A 12,829-nucleotide genomic window follows, 5' to 3' on the forward strand; every position below is an offset into this window, starting at 1 on the left:
GGGAAAGGGCCGTTACTTGTCAGGAAGGGTTAGCAAGAACAGAGGCTGCTTTTTCTCGTCTCAAGCTACCAGCCATCAACACATTCCGTGGATTAAAGTCGACATTTCTTTCCCTTTGGATACTGAATATTATTATTGGGAAGTTTCGGAATAAAGAAGCCGAGGCACGATACTTATAAATCTATCTAGAGAGGAGCTACAACTTGGTGGGAGCGTCTAATGTACAGAACGAAACTGAAGCAACTTGCCAGCTGTCTGGCCAAGCTTCGAGGTGAGTAAATAACCTTTTACTAAATGTTCCCATCGAGAAAGACATCGGTGTTCTGGATAGTTTTACTTATCAGCTCGTTTATTATCTTTACCCGCTGTTGTCAAGTGGGGAACCATCTAGCTTTTGTTTGCTTTGCCCATTTAAGACTCATAACTTGCTAGCAAGCTAATGTTAGCCAACGATCGTCAGCTTGCCATGAAAGCCATGACACTGTGTGATGCCGTTTTATTGCGATGTAATGTAATTGGCTGGTTTCTTTGGAACATACAGTGAGTTACAGGAAGAAAGTACAATATGATGCAATGTAATGCCATCAGAAACGTGGGCCAAGTGAATGAATAAGTTTGACACTATTTTAACACGAGATTAAAGTACAGTCAAATACTAAAACACCATCAGAAGAGTTTCAAGGCTTTTCCTGCTATCAATGTGATTTGATATTGCCCACTCGTGGAGAAAGCTAAATGTCTTAATAAATGAGCCAGCCGTCTATAGTCTTTTATTGTGCTGCTTATCGAGTGTGAAAGAAAAAGTGAAAGCTATTGTTCGTCCTTATGTCTTGGATCAGGGGAAACATTTATAAATTGTATTCTGTGAACTGGAATGTACCCAGTGACGTTACAGGAAGAAGCTCATGATCATATGTGTCACTAAATAAAACCGCAAATATTTTGATAAGAAATTCATTATTGTAGTATTTTCTAAAGCGAAGGGCAATATTCACTTGTTTGATCTTCAACAATGTGAACAGTTCCTGGTTTTCTTTCTTTGTGATACACTGCATATCTAATGTTACTACTACTCTAGTCACGTTGGTATAGTTTTGGATCTTATCCACAAATTATTGATACTTCAGATCAGAAAGAGCAATTGATAATACAAATGTGTAATCCACATATTGTACTATATCAGACAAAATCCTGTCAACAAAGGATACATTGGTTTAACACATTGTGGTTGTCAGACGTAGGTGCCTCTTCCTGGTCCACACACACACACACACACACACACACACACACACACACACACACACACACACACACACGCGCACACGCACACACACACACACACACACACACACACACACACACACACACACACACACACACACACACACACACACACACACACACACACACACACACCCTGTTAATGGAAAAGGATACTCGTTGTTTACATGGTCACTGTTTGTTTATAGCTCTTCACCTTAGCTGTCACTTTTTGTCAAATAAATGAAGCCTCAATAATAACTCAATAAACACCTACTGTAACTGTAAGTGACCTATGTTACGCTGCAGGCTGCCAGGGTTTCCTGTTGAAACTATTTAAGTCACAATTGTCCCTTAGGAAATGTTTGACTGTAAAAGGAAGTTTTTTAAATTGAATCAACTCCTGTATAACATGTCTAGGCTGAAGAACAACGGTTTTTAGTTTTTATAGTCATCACATATTTATACCACTTGCCAACATAACATTACTAAGTATTTCAATAAAAGTGTTTTCTAAAGTGATAATGGAAGAATTGATATGGTTTCAGCTTCATAATGCAAATGTTTTGCTACTTCTTTACAATTTAATGAATACAAATAATTGATTTATCTACAAAAATAAATGTCTGATTAATCTGCAATAAAGTTATTGTTGCGTTATTTGGTGCATTCTGTTCTTGCTTTGGAAAATGAAGAGGCATATGGAGGTAGTATTTGGCAAGCTTTTTATCGTGTCTTGATGGCTTTCGTTTTATACCATGCCCACATTTGTAAGAAATATGTTTGAAATGTTACTGTTGTGACATTCAACAGTTGAATTCAGGTAACAGAGAGAAAAGGGAGGGAAATGGCCTCACTGTGTGATCGACACTCTCGCTGTATAAAGGCAGACAGATGACTCATTGAAAATGGCTTTGCAAGAAATTCATCTGTAATACATGAGAATGAAGAAAAAGGATGACTGTAAGAACATTGACCACTTCCCAAGCTGACTACTTTGCTCCTCCGTGGTTATGTTTGGGGATTGGCACATAAGCCAAATCTCACCATTGAGGTAAACAAAAAGAAATAGCTTTCATTTGGATTTGCTTAATAACTAATAGGGTGTTAACAGGATCTGCGATAAGCAATACATGATAGTAACAGAACAAATCAAATCAAGTTTTATTTATATAGCACATTTATAAATGATTTTTGGTAGAGCCAAAGTGCTGTAAATATAATACAAATAGCCTACAGTAGAGACACTTTACAGCTGTGTGTGTGTGTGTGTGTGTGTGTGTGTGTGGTGTTGTGTGTGTGTGGTGGTGTGTGTGTGTGTGTGTGTGTGTGTGTGTGTGTGTGTGGTGTGTGTGTGTGTGTGTGTGTGTGTGTGTGTGTGTGTGTGTGTGTGTGTGTGTGTGTGTGTGTGTGTGTGTGTGTGTGTGTGTGTGTGTGTGTGTGTGTGTGTGTGTGTGTGTGTGTGTGTTGTGTGTGTGTGTGTGTGTGTGTGTGTGTGTGTGTGTGTGTGTGTGTGTGTGTGTGTGTGTGTGTGTGTGTGTTGTGTGTGTGTGTGTGTGTGTGTGTGTGTGTGTGTGTGTGTGTGTGGTGTGTGGTGTTTTGTGTGTGTGTGTGTGTGTGTGTGTGTGTGTGTGTGTGTGTGTGTGTGTGTGTGTGTGTCGCGTAGCTGGTGTAGACAGACTATTAGACCCATAGTGAGGCCCAGACTCCTCGCAGTCACTACGCAGCAACAATCTGTCCTCCATGTTGATGTCATCCTCCCAGTAGACAGGCTGACGTAATTATACTTTGTTGACACATCTGTGTGCTGTCTGCATCAGTGTTGGGGCACTGCGCTGTATTAATATAAGTTATCAGGTTAGTGAACATTGGACCCTATTCTGGTGTTTGCTCAGCTCAGAATCAATATGTTTGTCTTACTGTAACACAGACACACACACGCACATTGATTGTAACTTGTAACACACTTGAATGTCTATTTTAAAAGCCACCCATTTCCTCTAAAATGTGGGTTATTTAAAAATGTGAGTTCAGTAATCATATTAGTTCACCTTAGAAGCTATTACTTGTATAACAGGGTTACAATTCCACAGATCATCGACTTACAGTAACTTGTGTGTAAGAGAAATATATATTTAGTTGTTTCCCTTTTGTGTATGTTGTCATTTCTCTCATCTTTCTGGAGTTGCCAAACTTACTTTGAATGTACAACCTAATCTAACTTTGTCTCTCCCTCTCGTCCAGTGTCTGAATGCCAACTCTGTGGGTGATGGAGTTGAGCAGGCAACTCTGTGGGAAGATGAGGAGATCCAGTAAGAGGGTCCAACTGTCCTCTTCTCCTTCTTCCATTCGGGGCTTGGAAATCCACTTTTACACAGAGGAGGTGCAACCGATAGAGTACTTCAAAGGCTGCTTCACCGCATTGGAGCTCGGTGTGGAGGCTGCAAAGAAATGCTGTGAGTGACTGAACTGTATAGCTGGCAAAATGAAGACGTGCCTCCTCTCCTTATTTATTCAGTGTATTGCCTGTAATGAACAATCTAATGTTAACTGTGATTATAGTATCTGACACATCAGTTGGAAATTACCCTTATCACCATTTTTATATATTGGATTCTCACCTTTTAAAGGACATTGTATAAAGCTTAAAAATAATGTTAATCTTTATTAAACATGTACTGTACTCAATAACAATCTCACAGAGTATAACTTATCTTCTCTGTGAGAACATTTGTCACTGCCTTACCTCTAAGTGCTGCCATTCTGTTGTTAAAATCTGCAATCAATTGCAACCACAGTTTTGAAGCTATGCATCAAATATTGTAGAACTATACTAAGTGCCACTATTGGGGAAATAGCATATTCCCATCTTTACGCAGCAAATAGTAGCTGACTGGTTAGCAGACTGTGGTTGGCTTATGTAAGATTATTGACATGCTTCTTATCTTATAAGTAGATTGGTTGTTGCTCTTAAATCCTCTCTTTGGACAGAAGGCTGTAAAATAACCCCAACACCCAATACAATAATTGGTCTGAATATTGATCTTTTTTTCCTTTGTTCTCTTTTCCTTCTCAGCAATCTCTCCCTTGTGCCATAACCTATATGCCCTTTACGATGAGACAACTTGCACATGGTACCCCCCCACCTTTGAGTTCAACATCACAGATGAAACCAGTGTCAAGTTGCACTATCGCATGAGGTAAGACTACACTGGAGTTTTCAATCTTCCATTTAACTTCATTAAGTGCGGCTGTGGCTAAGTGGATAGAGTGCTGGACTTCGAATCAGGGGGTAGCAAGTTCGAGTCCCACTGCAGTCAGCATGTCGTTGTGTCCCTGAGACGCTTCACCCCAAATTGCTCCTGTGGGGATTGCCCACAGTACTGAGTAAGTCGCTTTGGATAAAAGCGTCTAACAAGTGACATGTAATGTAATTGAATCATCTCATATTTTGTGTAATGTTTGAGATGGTGGAAATATGACATTGATAAACATGACACCCATCACCCAGCCTGCAACATTAGTAAAGGGTATCTGTACTTTGCCAGATGAGCCACAGGCAAAAGCAGGTACTTTGGAATGCTCAGTCCTGACTTTGTAAACTGGCTCCTGGTATGTGGAATGTGTCGTTCTTGTGGGATGAGCAGTAGGTAAAGCGATACCAAACTAACAGCGTGCCATAGCAAACCAGCCTGCAGGCCAACATCTATGTGAGTTTTATAAATGGATTTATGTTAGGGCTGCTCAATTAATCGTATTCTAATCGCAATTACGATTATGGCTTGCAACGATTACGAAAACAACGTAATCGAAATAAAACGAATTATTTATTATTATTATTACTTTTTTTTTTTGAAATAATTTTTTTTTATTATTGGATTTTCAGTTGAATTATACTTAAAGTTCAGGGTATTCAACTGTTAAAAACATACTGTTCACATTTTTTTCTCCAATAAATTGAAGTTTCCAAAGTAAATGGATAATCGTTTTTAATAATCGTGATATCAATTATTGACCCAAATAATCGAGATTATGATTTTTGCCATAATCGAGCAGCCCTAATTTATGTTTCACCATAAGTGATGAGGGAGCAGGCCATCTACATTCCAACCGTTCTCATTATTACAGGAGATCTGGGTAGTGAGCAGAAGTGAGATTCAGGTGGCTGACATGTGTTTGCTTAAAGTGCTGTTCCTCCATGTTGAAAGGATACCATTTGGATTAGGATAACTCTTGTAGCTGTCCCTTTGGGCCTTTTTAGAGGCCGTGTTCAAATTGGAGGAGACAGTGCGACTAAATGTGAATACATAACAGGTATTACATAATATCCTACTCAATGACCCCAAAAGACATGGGAAGTTAGGAAAGTTTGTTTCCCATGCTGCCATCATTAAATAATGGAATATTGTGAGGCTTGTATATGTTGAATCTAGAAAGTGTCTAGCTCTGAGGATACATACATGTGTCTTTAGTAGAATAAATTAAACCTTTGAAATATTGTCAACGTTTTTGGTTTTTATTTGATCTATAGGGCTCCTTTAGTTGTATGCAACTGGGTCCTTTGCAAATTCACATTCTCTCCGCAGTGTTTTAGCGCCGGCCATAATGATCATATTGTGGACAGAGATTTATTTTTGAAGGGGATTAGAAGAGAAAAAGACAAATATATCTGGAACAATTTTATGAGACTAACCAGCAATGTTATATTTGAGACTCACTGGGATCATTTGAAGAGAGCAAAGACCCCCTTTAGAGAATTGATTTGACATGTCAGGCCAAATTTCATGCAAAGAGGAGAAAAACATTACTGTGGTCGTGTTAACTGCACTTCCTCTTAAACTTTGCTCTGCTTTGACAGTAGCTAGTGAAGGCAGAGAATAGCGCGAGTGCATAGAGCCTAACTGTGGTGTGTACTACTATGTGTGTATTTGTGCTGAATGCTGTAGCCTGCCCTGCGTTCTGCTGTAACCCTCTGCATAACAAGGAGATCATTGTGGTCAAGTCTGGATACACAAACAACTTTAGCATAAACAAATGTTTAACACAAACACAGGGATTAGGTGCCACCAGTTGACAGGAACGTGAGGCTGAACTTCAGACACAGTGGGGCTTTTAGAAAATACAGCATCGGGAACATTGTTACTATGTTAAGCCCTGGAATGTTGCTCTAGACAGAAAAATGCCGGTATGTGTTGCTGCATCTATTTCAGTTATTTAAATATATATTATTTTTCTTTGTTTTTCGAATGTTGTCTTAATGGGGTTTTGCCCTACACCGTCTCTGCTGTTGGGGCTTGAAAGGGTATTTACAGATGTGTGGCTGAAGAGACAGAGAGGATGGTAAGCCGGAAAAGCACAGGCTAATGAAAAGAAAAGCTTTATTATAAAAAACAAAAACAGGCAAGCAGGTCAAAACCTAAAAGGGAAGAAATATGCCCAGTGATTGAATTCTGACATTTGTGTTGAGGTGACGAGCCTCTTTTATCTTCACTGCTTCAGAATGTTATGGGCTTTTTGTTTAGTACATACCAATAGTCTACCTGTATACATTAAATGATCTGGAAATGGAAATAATATTTAAAAGTTCCACTACTTTCAACAAATGCCAAAATCCCATAATCCCATCTATGGAAAATTTGGAAATGCAATAGATTATTATTATTATTATCTATGGAATCAAACATACGTCATCTCCTCTAGAAATATTTCAAAAGAAAACGTAGTAAAGAGTTTGTGGACGTGTAAGGTCTAAAGTAGTTCACCCAAAAACACAAGAGGTTTTTGAATATTTCAATCGACATAAGACTCCTTTAATAACCTAATCCGTGACAGCCTGCTATACTCTAATTTGCCCCGGCCACAGTATCATAATCTTCGCAAATATTTGTACACTTTTGTCACATTTAATCCTCTGTCTGCAGGGTTTGTCATGTGCACAGTATAAATCAAGTTTCCCTGTAGAAAAATAAATCTTTATTTGGCTTCCACTTTAATGCCACATACAAGATATTTAAAGAAATAAATACAAGAACATTAAACAATATATAGAAGAGGTATAGAGTGTATATGTGTATACTGTATGTGTGAGGTGGGGACAGGGGGGGGGATTGCATTGGTATATCCTGTATTTTCATTGGCTCCTATATTGTTTAGACAACACACACTATTAACAAGAAATGTTTTTTCAGAGCACGACATATATATAAATCTAACCTTTATATGTTGCTCTCAAACTAAATGAATACAACTTTGTAATATGCCTAGAGGAACACGGAGTCATGTTATCTAGTAATGCCACACGCACGCACGCACGCACGCACGCACGCACGCACGCACGCACGCACGCATGCACGCACACACACACACACACACACACACACACACACACACACACACACACACACACACACACACAGTGTATTCATTCTGTTAACCCTTTATCTCCCCTGTCAGGTTTTATTTCAGAAACTGGCATGGCACCACTGAAGGAGAGTCTCCAGTGTGGAGGCACTGCATCAGTAAACTCAAAGGAGGACTCAGCCCCAAGAAAACTCCAGAAGGAACTCCCTTACTGGACGGGGCCTCTCTCGACTACCTGTTTTCCCAGGTGAAAAATAGCAACAAACAATAAAATACATACATATTTTACATTATCACAGGAGTGTTTTAAGCATGGCTGTAGCCTGTGTAAATTATATGTTGTACACCAAACAGCAAGAAAAATTGGAATCCACCCAAACATTTATTTTAAAGATTGTATTTGTTATTGCTTCCTTTTCAAAAGTATGTGTACTGATCATTACGATTAAGAGCTCAAACCTCATACTTCAGTTTCAAAACATCAACAGCTGAGAGGAAATGTAACAATACCAGGAAGTGCAGCTTAAAGTTCAGCATTAGACAGTCTAGAGCCACTGTTGTCAATACATTATTTTAAGCCATAAACGTACAGAAAAGTCTGAAAGAAGTTTTAACTCTTTCAAATGTTTGTTTCCTTTCTCCAATATAAACCTAATTTAATTTGTTAGATCTCCAAAATATAAGAAATCCTTCTGCTTTTTCCAAATAATGCAGTCTTCCATTAATTTGGTCATCATTTTTGGTCAGTCAAAACAATTATTTGAACTTGTTTATCTCTATATGCGTTTGGTGTATCTCTGTCAAATATAAATACTTTTTTCTTTCCCAGGGCCAGCATGACTTTGTGAAAGGCGTGGTTCCACTGAGGATCTCTCACTCAGAGGCAGACCAACACGAGATAGAAAATGAATGTTTGGGCATGGCTGTGCTTGCCATCACCTACTACAACATGAACATGACCACAGATATGTCCTCGCCCACGGCTTCCCATGAAATCAGGTAAAACCTTATCTTTGATAACGATTCCAAAATCAGCATGTATGTGGATTACACAATCATGTAAACGGCAGCCTCCTCGTGGAATCAAGCCATTGAGCTCTCTCAGGATGTTGTCATTTACAAAATTAATACAGGTCCTTGATTAAAAGTAAAGGGAGGAAGGAAGCTGATCCCATTATTTTTGACATTATAAGGTACCTGTATACAGTCACATCCTGCTAATACCAAGGCACATGGTTTAATAAAAGTTGTCTTTTAATATTGAATATCTTAGCTTTGGTTTTGGTTTTTCATCTTAAGGAATCTTTCCTTTTGAGGCCAGAAAGAACATTTTCCAAAGATCTTTTATATGTAATTAAATTACATTGATGGGATTTATATAGTTGCAACTTCATCTCTACTTGGAAAAACAGGTCCCACTGCAATACATTTAGTAAAAGTACAGGCTCAGAAACTCACCAGTGAAATTGTTTTAATGTCCCCATGGTGAACTCAGAGCTTGGTAAGACCAGGCATGGAATTAGTTGCAAAACATAATTTAGATCTTAAAATAGCATCCACATCTAAAAATGATATTGGCAGCCTTTTATGGCTCGTTCCATCCTGCCAATTTCTACCTGCTCGTTCCAACTGTCACCTCTCAGATAAGTGCTCTGTTCACATGCACATGTTGTTCCAAAAATCTTCTAGTTGCAAACTAAAGTCTAAAGAAAAAGTTGAAAGAACATAAAGGCACACAAAAACAGTTTTACTAACACAGGAAGTGAAATACCTGCTTATTGAGGGGTACTCCTTCATCAATAGGTTCTGAGAAATCATATTTTATTTTTCCTAATGTCCAAAACACTTTTAAGATAAGATGTACTTTATTGATCTCAGTTTGGGAAATGTTTGCGTTGCAGCAGCATAAAAAGACAAGGTATTGTACATTAGAGAAATTAAAAGACTAGAAATAAATAATTAAAAATGTAAACATCTCAAATAGAAATAAAATAGCATTAGAAAAAAGTAGAAAATATTTTGTTTTAGAGTATTTTTGCTTTTACAAAACATTGGAAGTTAAACATCTCTGTGTTCACCCCTCCAGCTACAAACGTTTCATCCCGGAGTCGCTGAACCTCAACATTAAGCGGCGCAACTTCCTGACACGCATCCGCATCAACAACGTCTTTAAGAAATTCCTCAATGAATTCAACCAGCGCACAATGAAGGACAGCAACATCACGCCGTACGACCTGAAGATCAAGTACCTGGCCACGCTGGAGGGTCTGACCAGCGGGCTGGGCAGCGAGCTGCAGGAGCCCCTGTCCCTCAGTGTGACCCAGGAGGGAGATCTCCTCAATGGAGGGTACAATGGTAAGATTTCATGAAGATGATTTAAAGGTGCAAAATGTACTTTTTGATGTCTTTTATACATAAACATGTGTGCTAGGGAACTCACAAAGTGTCAGGAAATAAAACCTTCTCTCTTTTCCTCCGTACCCACATCTCTAAAAACGGGGGTACAACGGAGCTGATCCAGATTTGCGTTCGATATGACGTAATATCCGAAATGTGGGCTGGCTTTACACCCATGGCCCTATCAGAAACGTCGCCATCAGAAACAATGCGCAACGTGTTTTGGATGTAATATGGTCTTTGTTTACATTAGCAAGCATCGCTAACACTCAGAGCTAACCTGTACTGGAGAGACTATGTGTAAAAAAAAGCAGGAAATAAAAAGAGAATCAGCGTTTCTCTAACAGGGCTGAAATAGAGGGATATGAGGGATGTCTAAAATGCATAATCTGTTTGGTATTTTGAGCAAAACACATCATAAATATGTTATTTATATATTTGTATATATCTGATAGCCTAAAAATAGCATGATGGGAGATCTTTAACATAATTTAAAGCTCCTAGGCACCGTTCCAGATTTGTGGCGTGCAACAGCTCAGGTTTTTACCTAGGAATTTTACTAGTACTATTACAGGAGATTATAGATTGCTAAGAAAGGAAACGATTTGTTTACCAAGATTATCTCCGTCAGAGTTGAAGACACAGTATAATAACTATGGAGAGAGATTGATAGAATGATCAGGATTACTATTTAAAATATTAAGCATGATGAGAAAAAATACAGTTACTACTACTGTGGGATATTCTTTGTGTGTATTGAACAGATTATATAACAACCCTAATCATTGCAAGCATACATGCTCAGAAACACAAACGCTAACTGTTCATCTGTGGAATGTTCTCATTATGGGAATCCTTGTACCTGTTTAGTTAGGAAGGGAATTGGCAGATAAAGACAGCATGGTCAAAACACTATTAAAAATGACCTAGGCCAGAATGTCAAAAACACTATTAAAAATGATTCAGGCCGAATCTTCATTACAAATGATCTAAGTCGAAATGTCAAACAAATGTGATTGAGTGCGGGGATTCAAGATGGTGGAATGAATAATGGTGTCCTACATAATGGAGGAAGTCAAGATAAAAAAAAAAAGGAGAGCCTGAGACTCTCCTGGTGCCTAGTACCTGAGATCATCCGATACTCCACTAATTAAACTGGGATGTAAGCCCACACACACACACACACACACACACACACACACACACACACACACACACACACACACACACACACACACACACACACACACACACACACACACACACACACACACACACACTATAGAAGGTGAAAACAACTGATAAGAGATGTGTATAAAAAGAAGCGTGAACATTGTAAAGGTAGTCACTCCATGGACCGACTCGTGTTTACTGTAATTTGTTGAATCTTCAGTTAACTCTATTCTATTGGAACTCTTTTGACTCTGTTGATTTTTTAAAAGTGAAATAAGTGTTAACATAGTGTTGTGAAGATCTCGAAGACATCCGGCCCAACTTCAGAGGTTTCTCCACGACACAACCAAAACAACTATAATTTGTTTGTTGTTATAATCCTATTGTGGTTAGCCAGGTGTTTACATGCAGAGGTGTCTTGCCCACAGTTCTATAAAAAAGAATAACAACATGTTTGAACTTGTTGACATCCAAATCTACCTCAGACATTGTGTGTGTATTTGCAAATAGTGACAAATCAAAAGTGAAAGAAACAAGATGTTTACATGCCACAGTACACCATAGCCTGGATTATGCTAACCAATGTGTAACGTTTTCAAGCACTGACGCAAAGCTCGATGGCTTGAGCAACCTACTTATGATCAGTCTATTTCAATGTAAACAAACATTTAACAATAAGACATTCCCATGGCTTCAATAGTCTCTGCATAAGCACTGCAAGAACAATATTCAGAAGCCAATTAGCTAATCAAATGTATTTTCTTCATCTAAGTGTCCTACAACTGCAGCATTTACATTTCTGTTGCATGTGTAACTGCCTCAATATAATGTTTGCTTTCCTTTTCCAGGGTACTACCACCAGAGCCAAGTGCAGAGCCTGAGCCAGAACAAGGAGAAGAGCCACGACATGCAGGTCCTGGTTTCTGGAACCACTGGCATTTCCTGGAGGAAGAAGCCTGCTACAGTGAGCGTCACAGTTGTCTTTTTTACACACAGTTTCGAAAAGAAGATTGCCTCCACTTTCACTAGCTTTCAGATAAACTAGAAGTTACAAACGAGTCAAATATCAAATAGGGAAAATATTAAGATATCAACATCATAGTTGAGAGGCCACAACAACACATATTTTATAGAACAATATTATGATAAAAACGTATGAAGTCACCAAAATACTGTCATTTTTATTATCTGTTATCATTTGTGTGTTTATATTTCTTTTTATATCTTTTCAAATAGACACCTCTGATCGTCAAAGAAAAGGGCAAGTCGAAGAAGAACAAGTTGGATGAAAATCTGAAAAATGACGACTGGGTGGTGTTCTGTGACTTCCATGAGATCACACACACTGTGATCAGAGAGGCCATGGTCACCATCTACAGACAGGACAACAAGAAGATGGTGAGCACTGTGTCCCATGGTTAAGTTACCACTGTATGAAAATATGTTGCACCCTTGCTTCCAAAATTAACCCATCTCTATTTTTTTACAACAAATGTTTATTGTATACAATCATTTAGTTTGAAATTAATGTATTTTACACAGTTGATGGGTCTTTTTTGTTACAATGACCCCAAACCTACACTTCATAGTAAATACTATTGTGATGTGTCATAGTGGGGTTATTCTCGTATAATTTAAT

General features: G+C 38.5%; 1 protein-coding gene across 1 annotated transcript in view; it reads left to right on the forward strand.

Annotated features, from left to right (window-relative positions):
- Positions 1–12,829, forward strand: part of jak1 (Janus kinase 1) — a 31,898-nt gene continuing 19,069 nt past the window's right edge. The window contains exons 1-8 of the mRNA XM_034210470.1: positions 1–271; positions 3,505–3,716; positions 4,337–4,460; positions 7,714–7,867; positions 8,450–8,619; positions 9,707–9,975; positions 12,039–12,154; positions 12,427–12,588. Of these exons, the coding sequence (XP_034066361.1) occupies positions 3,512–3,716; positions 4,337–4,460; positions 7,714–7,867; positions 8,450–8,619; positions 9,707–9,975; positions 12,039–12,154; positions 12,427–12,588 (1,200 nt within the window). The 5' untranslated portion in view covers positions 1–271; positions 3,505–3,511. The remainder of the gene's footprint in view (positions 272–3,504; positions 3,717–4,336; positions 4,461–7,713; positions 7,868–8,449; positions 8,620–9,706; positions 9,976–12,038; positions 12,155–12,426; positions 12,589–12,829) is intronic.

The sequence above is a fragment of the Gymnodraco acuticeps genome, unplaced genomic scaffold, assembly GCF_902827175.1.
Source record: "Gymnodraco acuticeps unplaced genomic scaffold, fGymAcu1.1, whole genome shotgun sequence".
NCBI lineage: Eukaryota > Metazoa > Chordata > Actinopteri > Perciformes > Bathydraconidae > Gymnodraco > Gymnodraco acuticeps.